The 18,893-nt window shown below is 42.2% G+C and overlaps 2 protein-coding genes across 2 annotated transcripts; one reads left to right on the top strand and one right to left on the bottom strand.

Moving 5' to 3' along the window:
• The first annotated feature begins 1,470 nt into the window (after positions 1-1,470).
• On the top strand, positions 1,471-9,269 carry LOC110013427 (stress response protein NST1-like). Its single transcript, XM_020699604.2, has 3 exons — positions 1,471-1,528; positions 2,557-3,618; positions 8,876-9,269. Exons 2-3 carry the CDS (start codon positions 2,563-2,565, stop codon positions 9,008-9,010), a joined length of 1,191 nt encoding a protein of 396 aa, XP_020555263.1. The 5' UTR covers positions 1,471-1,528; positions 2,557-2,562; the 3' UTR covers positions 9,011-9,269.
• A 98-nt stretch (positions 9,270-9,367) lies between these two features.
• pyurf (PIGY upstream reading frame) lies at positions 9,368-12,385 on the bottom strand. The gene is made up of 2 exons (XM_004084187.4): positions 12,082-12,385; positions 9,368-9,979 (listed from the first exon to the last, which is right to left on the bottom strand). The coding sequence occupies exons 1-2, from the start codon at positions 12,279-12,281 to the stop codon at positions 9,844-9,846; spliced, it is 336 nt and encodes a 111-aa protein (XP_004084235.1). The 5' UTR covers positions 12,282-12,385; the 3' UTR covers positions 9,368-9,843.
• Between the last annotated feature and the right edge of the window lie 6,508 nt (positions 12,386-18,893).

Here is an 18,893-nt window from a genome sequence, read left to right as displayed (position 1 = left end):
AAATGTGATAATTAAAACAAAATAACTTATTTTCTAAATCATCTAATAATGGATTACGGATTATGGATTCTTGTGCTTACATTGTCCAAAATCATGCTTCATAGGTTAGTTGGTCACTTCAATGTGTCACTAGGTGTGCGTGGGGGTGATTGTGTGCCCTGTGATAGACCTGCAACCTGTCCAGGGTCTACCCCACCTTTTAAAATAAAATAATAGCTCCAATCAAATGAAGTCAATTCAGTAACCAACCTCACACCCCATGTATGGACCAGACATCATCAGTAAGCACTGATTGGTCGGAGTTGGACTGAGTTAACGTTTATATTGCAACCACACTTTCCAATCAGGAGTGAGCTTGCTTGAAGTCCACACCCCCACTGACTCTATCTATCAATAATTTTTAAACTTCAGTATGAGATCAAGTTCTTTTACTGAGGCATCTGATTGGCCGGTTTATAACTGGAAAAACTTGCAATAAAAAAAAATCACCAAAAAAAGATCAAGAATGTTTGTTCTGACCATTAGAATGACTAACAGCTGTTTATTTCTCTATAGAAGTCTATGGGATTTTGGCTTCTTGGAGCCAGCAGGTACTTCCTGTTTGGAATGCCACTGGGAGGGGTCACTTAGTCCAGTTCTAATATACAGTCAATGAGTTTAACAGTGCACCTGGAAAAATTTAATCAATTTTGGGCCTCTAGGGGCTGGGTGGTGTCACTGAACTGTTTTGTTTGTTTGTTTTTTAATCTATAGTCCTTTCTTTTTTCTAATTTCGGCTTGATTTCTTTGATTATTTTGTAATAATTCAAACTTTTCTTGATGAAAATTCGCTTTTTATTTCAGGTATCTATATGTGGGAGGTGCTTTTCAAAACCTAATAAAATTTGGTTTAATAGATACAGTTTCTGAGATAAGAATCAAGATTTAAAAGAATTAAATCATCCGCATGTTAATCAAATTTCAAACCTGTGAATCAAAATTAAATAGAATTAGTATTTTGTCAGCAATATTCTGCCTCGGTTTGTTTAAATGTGAGAAAACAAGCAAAAGCAGGTTTTATACTTTTTTGTGTTTTATTATGAAGGCATGTTTTCCACTTCCGGTCGTGGTGGTTTATTTGGGTTATCCTGGTACATTTGAATTATTTGATGTATAAAGTATAAGCTCATTTAAAGCAAATTTATTAGTTTTACATAATTGTATCATTCATCAGTACAAATGGATCTGATTTTTTTTAACAACGTCGACACTCAGTGAAACTGATAGTTTTTGCAAAATGTTTCATTTCGTACCTTTGATTTTTATTTTTTATTTAAAGTCACACCTCTAAAGGACTGATACTTAAACTGAATATTTTGGTTAATACACTGTCATGTTACACGAAATGTGACATATTTAAGTGTGCACCAAAGGTATACGCTTAACGTCTTGCCTAAAAGTCAATTTTACGTGATGTACTTAAAGGCAACACAGAACTCAGGCGGCGTCTTTGAAGTGGACTTTGCTGGACTTCAGCGCTCCCTTTCAGGTACTTTTGAAGTTTTTATTTTATTTTTTTATCTAATATTCCTTTTCTATATTTTAAGTTGAAACTGGTCTTTGAACGAACACGAAATGTTATTATCTTAAAGCCTAAACGCAAATTAAGCTCATTAATAATAAACAAGAACAGATTGGGTCGAACTGTCCAAACTCGGAGGGAATGGCGTCCCTCATGCCGTGGGAGTTTTCCCGACGGGTCCTATGAAAACCGGTCTTTATTTAAAATGGCTCTAGAACTGGAATAAAGAAGGGAAAAAAGGGAAAGTATCGCCTTTAGGCTGTGTGTGTTACTTTATTTTATCACGTCATGTCTTTATAAAGAGCAGGATTTAAATGGGTTATGGTTTGGAAATTATTCTTTAAACCACGGTTCCAATGTAAAAGATAAACCCGGAAAATGTGTATTTGGTATAAATGCTGAAGTATGACTGAACACAGAGGAAGAATCTTCTTTATCTTTCAGTTGCTCTTTTAGAAGGGTGAATCATCTGTCTCCATCTAATACTGTCCTCTGCATCCTCCTCCTTCACACCAACCTCCCCCATCTCCTCTTTCTCCGCCTCCATGATCCTCCTCTTTGGTCTTCCTCTCTCCTCCAACCTTAGCATCCTTTTTCCAGCATCATCACTGCTCCTCCTCTCAACGTGTCCAAACCATCTCCATCTGCTTCCCTGCATTTATCCAGAACATCCACCATGATCTGTTCCTCTGATGGATTCATTCCTGATCCATCCTGGTCTTTCCCAAAGAGAACCTCAACATCTTCATCTCTGCTTCCTCCAGCTCTGCATCAACAACATGGCTGTTCTCATTAGTCTTCTACACCTTTCCTTTTATCTTTAGTCACACATCACACCTGAAACCTTCCTCCACCTGTTCCAACCTGCTTGACCACGCCTCTCCACCTCTTTCCTACATTATTCTGGACTGCCAGACGCAGAGAAGGTTCCTCTCCAGATTGAATATTGATAGTTTTGGTCTTATGAGTTCAGTTCCTTTTCCTTTGCATTGCAGGGACTCATGAGTGACTTTGAAGAAGCAGACTTTTGTGCGCAGTTATGGCGTTTGCAACAACAAAGAGAGGTAAAGAAGGAATGTGTGGGGAAAAAACGAGAACAGAAGCGGAAGAAAAGCAGTAAAGTTCAAGCAGACGAGAGCAGCAAGAAGACAAAGAAAGAGTGCAAATTCAAAGAGGGACTGATGGAGAGGAAAGACAAGAAAAAAGAGAGGAGAAAAGAAAAAAAAAAGAAAAGAAAAAAGAAGTTAGAGAGAGAAGAGCATCAAACATCTGCATCATCTAACCTACAGCAAAAGGAGAAGCTGAGTCCAGAATATCTGACTCCTGATTTCACAGAGAAAATAATAAGAAGAAAGAAGGTGCAGTTTGGTTCTTTCCCGCCTTACATCCAGGTGAAACGTCCCACATTCTCCTCATCCTCATCCAAAGAAGCAGCAGCGGTGAGAGACAGCTCTCAGAGCTGTCCACAGGTGACCGGACTCATTCAGGCTCAAGTGCAGGACAACGACTCTCAGTGTCCCAGCGAGGACATCAACAGCCAGGATCTGTTCATCACCCAGAAGACCTTCAGAACGCCCCCCCCGGAGCTTTCCAGCAGCGAGACCAGCGACAGAGCCGTGACTGCGTTCCCGCTGGAGCTCAGGCAGCCACATTCCAAATCTAACAACAACCACAGTGAAGACCTGAAGGAGTTCAGGCCCAAAGCGGTCCATCCATACCTGGATCAGCCTTTTGTGGTGACCTCCTCCCCCTACGCAGCTTCAGGCCAGCGCTGCTCTTTGACGGCGTCCTCCACGCAGACAGAGAACTTCTTTACCTCTGAACTCTGCTCCTTCTTCAGCTTCTGCCAGAGGAGCAGAGCAGCCGAAGACTACAACAGCCTGAAACCTCTAGACTTGAGTCTGCCGCAGAGGGCAAGGACAGCCCTCTGTCTGACCACGAAGGCCTCAGGAATCTCCACCCAAGACGGTCTCCCAAGCCCTCCGTTCCCGGCTGATCCCACATTCTTCAGCGAGGAAGACCATTCCGGCCGCAGTGGCAGGAGAGAGATGATCCAGGTGAGAGGGCTCATCATCACTGTCACGATGACTCCTGGTGGTTCTTACCTGGATTTTTCCATCTTTTCTTAACAATGTTTGTTCAACTGAAAGTGCACAGAGATGTGTGGATCTCTGCAGATTTGTCAGATCTTCTACATAATTGAAAGTTAAAGTTAAGTTAAATCCAGAAATTTAAATTTACATTACAGGCTTTCAGATAGTTGTTCTAAACCTGTACTGTTAAAATACGAAAACAATCATGGTCATGAAGTGACAAAGAGCTAAAGCTTCTGTTGTGTCTTTAGAAGAACTCTGGACCAATTACAGACTTGGTTTATCTGCTGGCTTCTAGTTTGAACCTGTTCCTGTTAAGTATCCGTTTTCCTGGACCTGTCGGTCAAAGTCGACATCAGGCAGTCTGGATTTTAGTCTCTCAAGTCCGAAAAGCTCTGAAGCTTGTGGACACAGCAGGTCCTGACAAACTGGAGCCACGTAAATTTAGAAAAAAAATCTTTCTTTGCTTAGAGGAAGTGATCCTGTTTTATCCCTTGTGCTATCTTAGATGACCCCCCCTTACTTTGACGTGTTCCCCCTACCATGACAAAGGTGGATAAAGGTGGAAAGATTTCATGTAATCCATGGACACCAGTGAAGATCACAAATCATTGAAGAAAAAAGGTTCAGAGCACTGTCTAGTGGGTCTAGATGACCCCACTCCCAATGGTAAAGTGCCTAGAATAGCACAAGGGTTACGTCATTTTCAAATGATTTGGATCAGCAAACATTTGGTATGGGATCCATTTTTTATGTCTCTTGACCTGAAGGAAAGTGTTGACACTAGAGCTGTGACGGTGTCGAATTTTTGATCACCGCGGTGATGAACCACCAGGGGGCGCGGTGTCCCCCCCCCCCCCCAAAAAAAAAACGACAACAAAAAAACCCAAAAAAACAACACAAATTCCCCCGGCGGCCGCATCGGAAATAAACACAATTACAACGTACTATTCTTTGTTAACAAATAACAGTAACAACTAACAACTACATGTCTAACTTGTGAACTAACTATAGGTGTTGTAGATTGACTGTGTGTGTGAGCGCGGAGCATCTATACTTATATAGTCTATAGATATATATATACTTATATACTCCTATAGATATATATAGAGGAAGGTGTGCACACGTGTGTTGGGGGTGTGTGTTGATTCTTCTGCAGCGGGCCGCTCTGGAGCTGCATGCAAGTTTCACCTGTGCTCTCTGGTACGGACATCTTCAGACATATTCATATTATATTATGTATTGCCCAGTAATAAGCAGACTGCAGAGTGTTCAGTGTCACCTTTCCGGTAGCCGTGAAGCCTGACACCCATGAAGAACGCGGGGCAGGAGGCTCCGCCTTTGTTTATACAGACACGTAAGGTTACGCTGTAAAAAATAGTTCCCAAACAAAACATGTAGTGATATTCATGGAAATCTAACAGCGCGCGTTCACATTTGGTGTTACGGAGTGAAGGAGAACAGTAATACCCCCCAACACAAAATCCTCCAGTGGGCGGCCGTGTCGCGCACTTAAGAACGCATGCAGCTTGTAACGGAAATGAAAACAATGGAAATTAATAATTAGAAAGCAGTAAATTTGTCGTATTTCCTTGCGAGACGGAAACTTCTGTTGTAGAATGAGGATGTGTGCTTCTGAAAGCGCGCCTGTTTGTGTAACTGTAAAGGGAGCTGCGTGTCACGTGCAGCGCAGAGGCAGACAGTGGGAGCGCGCGCCTACGAGAGAGAGTGACAGGCGCGGTGGGACAAAAGGAGACAACAGTCTGAAAGAAAGAAGGAAAGTCTGAACACAGAACTAGCAGAAAAAAGAAATTATCAGCAAAGATGAAGGTGTTTAATGTGTTTATTATAGTTCCAATTAGAGTTGTGCCGATAGACGATATCATCGTCCATCGTGATGGGTGACTGACATCCCGATGGAGAGACACCATCATGATGCCATGCCCCCACCACGCTGCGAGTGGACACCATAAGCCGCGGTTACATGTGAAAAATATATTGACCGGATCAATGGTCGGATTAGAATCCAACAGTGTACATGGTTCCAGAAAAATGTTTTCAGAATATAAAAAACGTTCACATGGCTCACACTTTCGGTCAGAATAAATCATTCGCACATGCGCAGTAGGGTTTGAAAAACCGGAAGCGGATATCAGTTCCGCCGAGCGGCTATTTTTTTCTCAAACTTTATTGAATGTAACAATTCAATACAAAACAATGTTGCCAAGCGGCTTTATACATTGATATGTCAGCTTGGTAATATACAAGACGATCTTCTAAACGTGCTTTTAATAATGTTAAGATTATTATGAAACGCCTGTTCGCTCATCGTTTTATTTTTAATCCGTGTGGTCAGTGCTTTTTCTGTTGAAAAACGGAGCCGGAAAGAAGCCAGAATTAGCAGTATGCTAACACGGGCTAACAACATTAGCTTTGGGTGGTGCTGCAATCTGCATCTTGGCTGCATGTAAACATGTGGGAATAACATCAGCCTTTATTTAGTCGGGACACGACTCGAAACACAAATCCACGTGATTGTTTGAACGATTTCTAAGGACTGAGCGACATTTCTGCTTTGAAGCTCACACCGCCCCAAAGCGCTGTGTGTGTGCTCACTATCCTCTGCTCAGACACACACTTTAAGACCCGGTTCTGAGTTCGTTAGCCCGTTCCCCTAGAGCTGCGGAACGGATCGCAGTTCTAAATCTCACACACATACCGCTCATGTAACAAAGCACCCCCCCCCCTTCCACTCAAACACAAAGCTGTAAGTCCGCGCTCCGCCGGTCCACTTGACTAGTTAAGTGCGGAAGCGGACCATTTCTTTTCTAGTTTGTTTGTTACTGTTTTTGTTAAAGTCACTTCCCTCAGTTTATACTGGATCATTGCGGATGAGTCATTAGTTGGGAAATAAAATAAATAAAGTTAAATAACGAATAGCAATTATGTAAGAAGACCGAAATATTAAAAATAGCCCCCCCACGACGATATCATCGTCCATCCCGATGGTTGACAGCAAACATCGTCAACGGCCAATATAAGGGACATCGCCCAACCCTAGTTCCAATCACGCACCATATGCAAAACGTAAAAAATAAGTGCGTAAAAAAAGTGCGGTGATGCGGTGATGAGTCACAGCCCTAGTTGACACAACCTTCGACGGAACTTTAGTAGACTTTTGACCCTGTGAACACGAACTGAACTGCTTTCATACGGTTTCAAATGCTGCCTACTTGAGGGGCAAAACTTCGACGAAAAGAGCCAGCTAGTCCTCTGAGGATCACCAAGTAAAAAGTTCCTGTTCCTCCTCAATGTGCTCATTCTCCATGACTGGCTGAGAGTTCAGTTTCATGCTGTGATCGTTTTTTTAGTTTCTTGTAGGACACATCCTCTTTTACGCACTCTAGTTCACCCTCAAGTAAACAGAGCCCGGTTCTGAAGCAGACCTGGGGCCTCATTTATAAAACTTTGCGTAGGATTTGCGTCAGAAGTGGCGTACGGATGAAACATAGGACGTGCGTACGCACAGAAATATTCGTATTTATAAAACCGTGCGCACGCACATTCTACGCATCTTTCCCTTAATAAATCACAACCAATTCTAAATGCTGCGCAGCTTTAGCGGCTTCATGACACGCCCATAGTTGCCCATAAATAGTCCGTGAAACGCCCACAAATGAATATTCATTGATTGCGAAACCATGCCAAACACGGAGAGAAAATCAAAAAAACGTAACTTCACTCAATGTGAAGTAGAAGTTATTGTTGGCGAGGTGGAAAAGAGAGGAATAATGTTGTTTGGAGGGCACAGTGTGGGCATTACTAATGCCAAAAAGGCACTTGAGTGGCAGACGGCGGCAGACGCCGAAAATGCTGCAGCCTCACAACCTCGGACTGTGGCCGAAATAAAAGAAAAGGTCGGACATCAAAGTCAAGGCAAAAAAACGTCTAGCGCTGAACCCCCACACACACACACCCGTGTCTGCCACGGGTGTGGGGGGGGACGACACCGGAGCTGACCCCTCCTGATGAGAGACTGGCGGCAATAATTGGGGAATCCCTTTTAAGTGGAGTGGTGACTGAGGCGCAGGGGGACACCGACGCGCCAGATGCACTGGGTGACACCCCCCCAAAAGCCCGCAGGGGAAGTCGGAACCGGCTCATAAGCCACTCGTCCTCATTTGCCAACAAGTCTCCTTGCTGTCTAAAGATGCGTTCACTCCGAATTCTTCCATTTGCCACATCTTCTGAGAGCGTAAGATCAGCCATTGTGCGTCGTTACGCATTGTGATGGAGCATTTTATTTCCATCTATTTAATTGCATCTGACAAGCAACAGATGTCGGTAATAATCAACGTGGAAATGGGAAATTGTTCAGCGCAAATGTAATTTCTTGTTGCTTTCTGAATGGTTGAGACATACGTTGTTTTATCAAAAACAAACTAAAGGCATATGCATGAATACCATAATTCCGTACCTTATGAAGAAATGTTTTACTATGAAAACAACTTTCCCCAGTGGACAATTAATGCATCTCTCTCTCATCTCTCTATCTATCCATCTGTCTGTCTGCACCTACCGCCAGACGGACACATTGACGGGAATGTCAGTTTTGTACATTATTTCGTTCTGTTAACTATATTATTTATGAGGATGAATTGCACAACATGCCAATATTGCAGAACATATTTCACTTTTCTTTTTGCAAATAAGTGTTCATTTGAATTTCTGTTGTAATTTTCGTTTGATTTTTTTTTTGTTTGTTTCACTGCTGATCGGTCCAACGGGTGTTCGTGTAGGCTGTTTATTGTAAGACTTGCTTTGTGAAGTCTTCATGTTATTTCTGAGAGGCAGTATTGTCATTTTCACTTTCACGTGTTTCTTCCATCTGCCGACGGCGTCGCCGTTTCTCATTTCACCCGTTTTTGTGCGTACGCCTGGGTCAGAGCTTGCGTGAAGGACCGCACATTTTCCCGTCAAGTTTGCTTTTTATAAATCTCAACTATTGCGTAGAGAGTGGCGTACACCTTCTTTTGTGCGTACGCAACGTTTATAAATGAGGCCCCAGATCTGGTCCACACCAGTTCTAGTAAGCTTTCACACTGGTTAAAGCAGGAGCAGCATCAGTGGAAACCACTCTGGTGTGTGAACGCGGCGCTCTGGGTTTAGTTTTCTAAGCAAATGCTTAGAGTTCAGTAACAAAATGACTTTTTGTTTTCAGGTCAGAGCTGTCCAGATGAAATTAAACAAACCCTTCTTTTTCAAGACAAAAGGGGAGAGGCTGTCTCCCCGCCCCGAGTCTCCGCTCATGAAACTCTCTCAGGGCAGAGCCGCCACGAGCCGGAGGCGCCGCTGAGGAAAGACAGGAGCAGCTTCCTGCAAACCGACAAGCTTGTGTGTCATCTCAAGCAGATCCACCAGAGCAGTTGAGATGTTTGTGTGGATCTCAGAGTTGTTCCAGCATCAGTTCAGAAGCTTTCATTCCGGTTCCCTGCATCAAAGTTGTTCAAAACAAATATTTGGATCCTTTTTCTTCCTGTAAATTGCCTTTTCTCCGACAGTCTTGTTGCAGTCGATGTTTGAGCAGGTTTGCTGAATCCACTTCTCTCTGTTCTTTTAGCATTTTCTACATCAAATTTTCTGCCTGGTTCTGCAGAATTTTTATACATTTCAAATTGAATAAATATAGATAGTAAAACAGAAAAAATGTATGACACGTGTTGTAACACAGGTTTATTGACATTAAAACGTTTACTTAAATTCTGTTTGGAAGAATCTTTGGGCGGTCTGTAAATATCTGCAGAAATGTTTTGTCCGAGTTCACCCCGAACTGAGAAAAGAACCCAAATACGTGGGCTAATCTGGAAATGCGTTCCCATGGTAACACACGCAGACAGGTCAGAGGGTCTAGTTGTGCCTGAAGAGCTTGATCCCCATCCAGCTCCAGAGGTGGAAGAAGACGTAGACAGGAATGGTGACTGGCAGCAGCAGGCTGTAGAAGCACAGACTGCTGCTGCTGGTGCAGCCCTGAGGGAAGTTCTCATCCACGGCCGCAGAGTAGAACAAACCAAAGAGCGACACGATGGGGACCAGACCCACCAGCACAGACAAGGACAGCATCCTGAGGGCTCCAATCACAACTTCTCTACAAGAACGCTGGCTAGTGAGTACAGAAATGCGGCGTCTGTGTCACTGAGCAGGCGTCTGTGGCTCGTCTTTCCGTATGAGCCTGGCGTCTTGAGGGATCATGTTGGGGATGCCGTCGATGATGGGGTAAGCAATGCCAAGCTCCTCATTGATCAGCTCGTTGGTGTCAGGATTGTATCTGGAAAAGGGGGAAGAAAAACACGCTACTTGAAGTCTTAAAAGTTCATACGACACAAGCAAAACGTCATGCACTTCCCCTGTGTGTCATTCACAAGAAAATCATCTCAACTAATGCCTGATCTTCTCAAAGCTACATGAAACAGAGAAAAGGGCATCATTTAGGAAAGACCATCATCTTCTGACTGCACACATTCTATTTCACAGACAAGCATCACAGTTTCCCATTTCTTTTGTTAATTAATTTCTTAAGACACAAGTTTGGATAAAAACAAAAAACGATAAAACTAAGTTCAATAATCAAAATTTAGGACCCACTGCTAAGATAAGATAATAAATGTTAAAACCCAATGAATGTTTCCTTGAAAACGTGCAGGCTGACTTAATGTGTAGATTAACACAAAATAAGAGCTTGAATAAAAAAAAAAACACTTCAATTTAATTGGCAAATCTGAATATATTGGAAAAAATACGTTTCTAATCATTAAAAAAACTTCATCTCCTTCTCCCTTTTTAATTAAATACCTAAATTGACTACAGGAAACTATTTTAACTTCAGTTTCAACAAAAACGTGTAGATTTAACTTCAACTCCCAAAAACACCACACCCCTACGGCAAGTCGGGGAGGAGGACAAACACGCAAAACACATGATAATTGCAAAATGTCTGAATTCTTAAGGCCTTGATGAAGACCTGCTGTGACTGCCTTCGTTTTGATGTACGTTACTACGACGGAGTTTTAAGGCCACGGTGAGGAAAAAAAATTCTGGCCAACGTGGCGAGATTAAAGTCGTCATGTCGACTTTAATCTCGTCATGACGAGAAAAAACTCGACACAAAATTTTGAGAAAAAACTCGTCTTGTCGAGATAAAAGTCGAAATAACGTTTCGAGATTAAAGTCGCAATGTTGCGCGAGAGAGAAAAAAACTCGTAAATTTACGAGATGATTGTGGAAGTGAGCATCATGCAGAGCAGCAGGTGAACGCCGCGCAGCAGCAGATCAGACCGACTAAACTCAGTTGAACAGGTGAGCTGAATGTTTATTAATAACGTTCCAAATGTCTGGAGGCTCATTTGATTGATATACGATTCATTAAAGTTTTATTTATTGATGGTTGGTTTGCAGGATCACTGCAGCCCGATGAAGCCATCAGGTGTCCCTGCAGCTGTTTGCTTGAATCCTTTCTTCCTCCACCAAAGACCAGATCTCTACGTTTGTGTGACGCTTCCCTCTGAGGAGGAGGAGCACTTTTTGCCTTTTTCAACGCTATAATGTTAATATAACAGACTATTTTCATTCATCTTTGTTTTTTAATGATCAAACGGGTCGTTTCATCTGCAGCAGTGGGTGTTACTGTTTACTTCCGCATTGGTGATCGGATGACAGGTTCATGACGTAATGTGACAGATGAACTTCAGGTTATGTGAATGAAAAGGAGAATAAAGGCCGCAGCGGTCCTCTACACCCAAACGTGTCTCTGAGCTCCTTATTTTACATATGAAAGTCCGCTTTACTGACACTGAACAATACACCGAACCCCGGAAAGACGGCTCCACGGAAAATAATCTGATTTTGAGTCGCCAAAAGACTCAGAATCTCTTTGTTTTAAACCTATAATCCGGAAATAAAGCTTCACAAAAGGCTCCACATATTTCATCTTCAAGCTAGGCTCCGATAAACAGACAACTTCGGGGTTTTCTCCTTGTTAATCTATGACTTTTTTCCCGTAAGTTTACGAGTTTTTATTTCCTAATAAAATTACTTTTTTTTGTGGCCATAAAACTCTGTCGTAAACTCTTAAATACACAGTCACTAGCTCACTAACATTAGCCATAACACTGAATACTCCTGAAAGACTCAGCTTCACTTCTCTCGCGCAATATTGCGACTTTAATCTCGAAACGTTATTTCGACTTTTATCTCGACACGACGAGTTTTTTCTCGAAACTTTGTGTCGAGTTTTTTCTCGTCATGACGAGATTAAAGTCGACATGACGACTATAATCTCGTCATGTTGGCCAGAATTTCTTTTCCTCGCCGTGGCCCTAAAACTCCGTCGTACGTTACCGTTTACGTGTCGTAGCTGTAATCTAGGATTACCTCAGCGGCTTCTTGGACAGAGGACATGCGAGGACATCCAGCAGGGAGGAGTCGAACGGCGGCGGCACGTCGTCCTTCACCGCTGTGAAGCTCCTCACGGTCACTCTGGAGGCCGCCGGCGACTGCTGGAGCGGCGAGCAGCTCACTCGGCGGTAAACACGAGCCGTCCCCAAAGCCAACCGGACAACATCCTTAAACATGACCGACAGGGACCAACAACTGTGTTACACAGGAAAACACCGTTTTTGTGTCACCCAAATAATTGTCCATTTCCGGTGAATGTTTGTCAAAAGGTTCCGCAGAAGGGATGCTGGTGTCAATTAAATACAACGAATATTTTTGATAAAAAAAATTAAAAGAAAACGCAACAACAAACAACAAAAGTTTTATGTTTTCATATAGTGCAGGTGTCAGACAAGTGTGTCTATTCTTAAGGATTAGAAAAATGAACACACAATTTTTTATTGTTTGAATTTATGTGACCACCAGATGGGAGTATTGTTTTATTTATATATGCATACATATGTATGTGTGTATGTATGTATGTATGTATGTATGTATGTATGTATGTATGTATGTATGTATGTATGTATGTATGTATGTATGTATGTATGTATGTATGTATGTATGTATGTATGTATGTATGTATGTATGTATGTATGTGTATATTCAGCCATAGTAATGTTTGTTAGATCAAAAATAATTTTAATTAATAATTTCCCCAAAAGTTCATTTTTGACAGCTAGTCTACCCTATTTTTTTGCATACACAATTGTGTGAAATTTTGTTAGATTTCTCCCCACAAACAAACAAACAAACAAACAAACAAACAAATAAACAGATAAGTAGATAAATGCACAAATAAATAATTTTGAACACTGAATCCATAAAATGTGTTTGTTTAAATAACATTTTTCAATAAATATTTGAGGTCAAATCCATACGGCTGGAGTTACTGTTCTGAGACTCTCTTGGCAAAGCTCTAGCTTCCTTGTAAACTGTCTCTAGCTGTGAAATGAGTGTGACATCACCCATAGAAAATGGTTTACTCCTGGCTCCAACCAGATGAAGTCAATCCAGTCGCCATTTTTTGATAATATGGACGCCTGACATGTTAGTAAGCAGTGATTGGTCCAAGTTGATCTGAGTCATGGCAGTTACTCTGGAAGTTCACGCGCCTACCACTTGAAAGCTACATGAAACCTGTCAAACATTTCAAACGTTGGACGTGAGACCACCTACTTTTATTGAGGCTTCTTGTAGCATTGCCACAAAGGTATCCAGTGGAGAGAAAAAAATAGAAAATCTTATTGAAAACTGAACTACAGATATGAATGAAGTGGGTTTGAAAAAGCAATTGCTTAAACACAACTACAAACTGTGTATGTGTTTGTATTTAATGTTGTTTATAATTATATGAGGGATTTTGTGAATTCTGGAGGAAGTGGGTGGAGTCACCAGAAAGGGAAGAAAAAGAGTAAGGGCCCGTACACACCGGGACGAATATTCGCCAGGCGTTTTTCGCCACGTTTTTTGTGTTCACACCCAGGCGATTTTCGCTGACGATGAGCCGAGCGAACATGCAATTTCCTTCCCTGACATTAGATGGCCCTTAATGTAAACAGAAATACTCCTGTACACAAGGTGGCGCTGTGCAACTTTATGCTTCTTAAAGTCGCTTTTCACTCAGAAGAAGAGAGCAAGTATTTACGCGCTTGTCAGAATCAAACAAAGAAAACATGAATATTTCAAGCACCAGTAGCTCCAACTGGTGCTTGGTTCAGGGATATTTTAGAATGTCCGTCATTATTTCTTCGCGGCAGTACTCTTGGAATTCCTGTTTGAACACTGAAAGAGGGACTAAAGAGACTGAAACAAATAAGGGGACTTTTTATTTTGGGGAATTTGGAAAATATGTGTTTATATGTTTGACTTTAGTTTGTATTGATTAAAAAGGTAAATTAGTACAACCCTAATTTCTTTTAAGAGTGTAATTTATACAGCTTGTTACAATCTCATTGGTCAGTTTACAACTTAAATAACTTGCAATAAAGAAAAAATATAATGGAAAAAAATGCAGATTATTAAGAGCATGTTAATAACATGTATCAGAGCAAGAATTTTTATTCTGACAAACAACCTTAGAGCTGTTTATTTCTCAATAGAAGTCTATGGAATTTTGGCTTCTTGGAACCAGCGGGTTCTTCCTGTGGGAACGCCAGGGGGAGGTGTCACACAGTCCAGTTCTGGATATACCGTCAATGGATGAAACACAACAGAAACAACTGTTTTCCATGTCCGATGGTCTGGGAGATGTTCATCATCTCTATTAAAATACATGCGACACAGTGAAACCAAACACACAAAATCAACTACTGGTATGTTCTTCATACGGAAAAACATCAGACTAGACTTTCACATGAAGACAGAAAGCCAAACTGTTAGATTCTTTACATTAGCTTTTTTTTTTCTTTAGCAACTATAGAAGCTTTAAAAAAACATGTGCTACAAAGATCTGACACATCTTTGTAGCACACATCTTTTCTGGAAGTTTGTCTCCTTCAAACTCAGCTGGGTTCTACGAGACGAAGAATTGTAGAAGACTTTTTCTTCTTACCAATAATTTACGTTTCTCTGCCAGACCTGTTAACTTACCACTTTCAGATTTCTGACTCTGATCAGCTCTTGCCTACTATATTCTCAGAGCCATCAGCACATCAGAACCTTCCTCTGCCTGGAACTGGATATCCTTTCTCGGTTTCATCCTTGAGGAGCTGCCTTGCAACTCACGAGTTTGGGTCCTCTCTGACAGCAGCAGTTAATCCCCTCTGCGGCGTCGGCAGCAGAGCAGACAGCCTGATGCTGCAGAACAACCACCATCTTTTAGCCTGATTCATCCCTCATGACGCCCAAATGTCTGCTGACCTTTTCAGGGGCTCCTCACCTTTATATCACACTCCTCAGGGGCCAAAGTTTGGAGTTAACAAAGATGTTATGGCAGATTCAGGATCCAGAGCTGCTGTCACAAACTTCTACCAAGTAACCATTGTTTTTTTTCAGATCCTTAAACAAGCCACGTGTCCAGGAGATCAATATATCTTTATTTTCTCATCTTTTCATCTGCTCGTTCGTACTTTAAAGTTTAGGGATCTCTAATAGTGACAGTTTATATTGATATTGAAAATAAAATGTAAAAAAAAATGTAGCTGCCATTGTTGTCACATGATCACCTGTTCCCCTGCAGGTTTTGTGTTGTGTGTATGGAGAGGGTGGGCAGGTCCTGGTATTTTTATATTGACTGCTTTTTTTTAACACGTTCATCTGGAATGATTTTGCAAACCTTAAAAATTAGCTTTTATTTCATTCATCTTCTACTTCAAAACCCGTTTTGTCCCTTTTGGGGTAACAGGGCTACCACTTGTGGGCGAAGGCAGGGGACTTTCTGGACAGGTCGCCAGTCTGTCATAGGGCCACAATCACACACCCATGCACTTGTCCTGTCTAACAGATGAGCAAACAAATCAGAGCGGAGGGCCTCTTGTGTTACAATAAGGGGTTATGAATCTTCTGACACATGAGATGTATATTTAAATAAACCCCTTTTGGGTTTGAGGCTAAACTATATTCAATATGTTTGCATGCTTTTTGTAGGAGCCATGAATGTGATTGTAGTTCCCCTTACTGCCAGTAGGCAGATTCTGTATGTAAGGGAAGACGTCACAGTGTTTGTCAGGTGTTTTGGCCCGGAAGGGCAAAGGGTTTTGACCGCAGTACCGCACGAGCGTAAGAACGCAGGCTGGTCAATGTCACACGCAAGTATGTATGTAAAACGACAGCAAATAAATGTCAATATCGCCATACAAAATGGGAGTGGACATTTAATGACTGGAGCAAACAGATGCGCGTCAACCTCACCTGGGTCAAAACAACCTCAGTAGCTGAGTTGTAGGCTTAGCTCCTTCACTTTTTTTGTTTTGTTGTTGGACCGGACGGAAAAGAAGAAGAGAGTGGGATGTTAGAGATGCGGGGTAAAGTACTAAAGGGAGGAAAAAGGGGAAATTGGAAGATGATTACAGAAGGAGGGCGGTGGGTAGAATCACAAAGCAGCAGGATGCTGAAAGTTTATCATCATTACAGTCAAGTTTAGATGTTAGTCAAAAGGGACAGTTCATAGGCGCATACTTGTGCACACAAAGCAACACATGTACAGCATTTAATTCAGTCACGCAAACTATTTGTGAGCTGACACATGTGCTCGAGTGAGTGTTTCTGTTCTTCTGTGGATGAGGGAATGTGAAAAGGGGGAGAGTGCCCAGTTATCCCCAGACCAAGACTCCCACAGCAGCAGCAGCAGCAGCAGCCAGTACCCCACGACACACATGTGGGATAGCAGATAAAGGAAATCCGCCCACCATCATGTCAGTCTGCATTTTTATTCTTAAAGGATCTATACCATGCAAAATCATTTTTGTTTTTTAGCTTTTAATTGTATCATAATGTTCCTTCCTAATGAAACAAAAAGAAACTCCAAAGCGGTATTTGAATTCGTTCACACATTTCTAAGTATTCCACTAAAAACCTGCACTCTGAAAAACCAGCCCCTCCCACTCCACGCAAACAAGTTGGTTTTCGTGGAGTGTACCAGCTGTTTTCCTGCATTACCTGCTGTCTTTATGTCAAATACTGACACCAACTAAACCACAGAAAAGACACGTCATAAAAATATCTTCAATAGTTGGTAAATAATTACATTGTTAACATAAGCTGAGTCATCCAATAGCACGCAATGATCCAGGTGTTGCGTAATCAAGTGCGTAATCCGTCTCTAAGACAGGAGCCTGCAGCTGCGGCCTATTGATTGTTAGAGTGAAAAAGATTCCCAATTACCTGTGTTTGTGTGCTTCACCCAGACACCGGTGAGTTGTGCCCCCCTCTCGAATTTTTTGACTTATGTTCTAAAAACTACCACAAAGATGTGTGGGCGCGAGTGTCTTGCAGCAGAGGGCGCCGTGTAACATTCAAAATGAAACCTTCCGACGTAGCGGTGGTCACATGCACATCGGGTCTACTGTGTCGGAGCAGGGAATAACCCCCTTTGCCTGCTCTGGTGGAAATTGGGTTGAGCACGGGTTTTTCTTTTGGCTATTGCCTTTTCATGTGGCTGTTTTACGTTGTTTCACTTTTTTTTTTTGCACCATAAATGTGGAGAGGATGAAGACATGGGTGCGATGTTCAGTGTCGGATGTGTCAAAATAAAAGCTGAGTCTCCTCCATCGCTGAGCTATTTCATTTTGTATTACACTGCAGGCATGCTATTGGAAGTGTGGACCCTGGAAAATGCCACCCCCTTTTATGTGCCGCACCTCCCCCATATCAAAAACCACCACTGCTGCCAGCACCACCCCCAGACAAACAAATACACCCACTTTCTCCACGGAGTATGTTTGTCCTCATACATGTGTGGGTTTCTTTTGGCTTCCTTCCACAGTCCAAACACATGCTTCATAGGTTCATTGGTGTCTGACTGTGCAGCCCTGCAACAGACTGGCAAGCTGTCTAGGAAGTACCCCATCATTCACCCAACAGTAGCTGGGATAGGCTCCAACAGCCCCATGACCCCAAAGGGATTCAGTGGGTTCTGAAAATGGATGGATATTTAATCCATGCTTCCCTCCTAACCCTTCCTAACTAGGAAGTTATTTTTTTAAATCTGTGGTACTGTTCGTTTATGTTGTTAACAAATGGTCGATCAAACAGATAGATCTTTTGCTCCAAATTCATCAATTTAAGAGTTCTTCTCTGCTATTGATATTGACGTATAGTAATAGTTTTAAAGCTAAATCTTAGTTTTTACTGGCTGTTTACCACTGTTAAAGGAGTCAGACATACCATTAAAAATAGATGTTTGGCAAATGTCTTGTCAAATTCAGCTCATGCAGCACCTCCAAAGAATTGGCCGTGGTCAACCTAACTATCCTCTGAGTACTGGTTCTAAGAGAGAGAGCTTTGTCTGTACTATTTTATACAAAAATGTATGTGGCTTTTGGGTGCCTTTCCGTTGATGGTGTTTTGGCTGAGGCCCTGTGATGGACTGGAGAACTGTTAAGCGTGTACCCCCCTTCCCCCGTCAGTGGCTGAGATAGGCTCCAGCAACCCTGAGACCCCAAAAGGGATTAAGCATATTTAGAAAATAGATGGATAGTTGGCCAGGTCAGTTAAGGCTGCAAAAGCCCATGGGCTGTTTAAAAAGCCTGTCACGAAGCCACTTTGAGTTGACACAATATTTCACAACTAAAACATTCTCTGCATCTTAACCCCATGTGCTATCCTATGGGGTCAAGAGGACCTTTGACGTGTTATTCCTACCATGACAAAGGTGGATAAAGGTGGAAAGATTTCAGAGGATTTCATGTAATCCATGGAAGCCAGTGAAGATCACAAATCATTGAAGAAAAAAGGTACAGCGCACTGTCTTGAGGGGTCTAGATGACCCAACTCCCAATGTCAAAGTGCTTAGGATAGCACACGGGTTAATGATGTTTAGTCTTGTCACTATGTGTGTGTGGATTTGATTGGTCAGAGGCCAAGTGGGAAATAGGATGGGGCTAGTTTGACTAATGACAACCTAACAGGGTGCTATATGAGTATGAGGTCTGGCGAGCCTTACTGATGGCTGTCCAGTCTCTGTATGACCTGACCAGGAGCTTGGTTTGCATAGCTGGCAGTAAGTGATATCAGTTCCCAGTGCAGGGCTGCCCTTAATCAACTTCTAGGTGCAGCCAGGGGCCAGAGGGATTTTGGTTTGGGGACCG

This window comes from Oryzias latipes, chromosome 6, assembly GCF_002234675.1.
Source record: "Oryzias latipes chromosome 6, ASM223467v1".
Classification (NCBI taxonomy): Eukaryota; Metazoa; Chordata; class Actinopteri; order Beloniformes; family Adrianichthyidae; genus Oryzias; species Oryzias latipes.
This window is presented reverse-complemented; position numbering and strand designations above follow the sequence as displayed.

What these genes read in the sequence shown, in the direction of transcription:
- LOC110013427 (XM_020699604.2), top strand. Translation starts at nt 2,563, where the DNA reads ATGAGTGACTTTGAAGAAGCAGACTTTTGTGCGCAGTTATGGCGTTTG. An exon ending in GCAGGAGAGAGATGATCCAG is followed by an intron (nt 3,619 to 8,875) that starts GTGAGAGGGCTC and finishes TTTTGTTTTCAG; the next exon opens with GTCAGAGCTGTCCAGATGAA.
- pyurf (XM_004084187.4), bottom strand. Translation starts at nt 12,281, where the DNA reads ATGTTTAAGGATGTTGTCCGGTTGGCTTTGGGGACGGCTCGTGTTTAC. An exon ending in CTGTCCAAGAAGCCGCTGAG is followed by an intron (nt 9,980 to 12,081) that starts GTAATCCTAGAT and finishes CCCCTTTTCCAG; the next exon opens with ATACAATCCTGACACCAACG.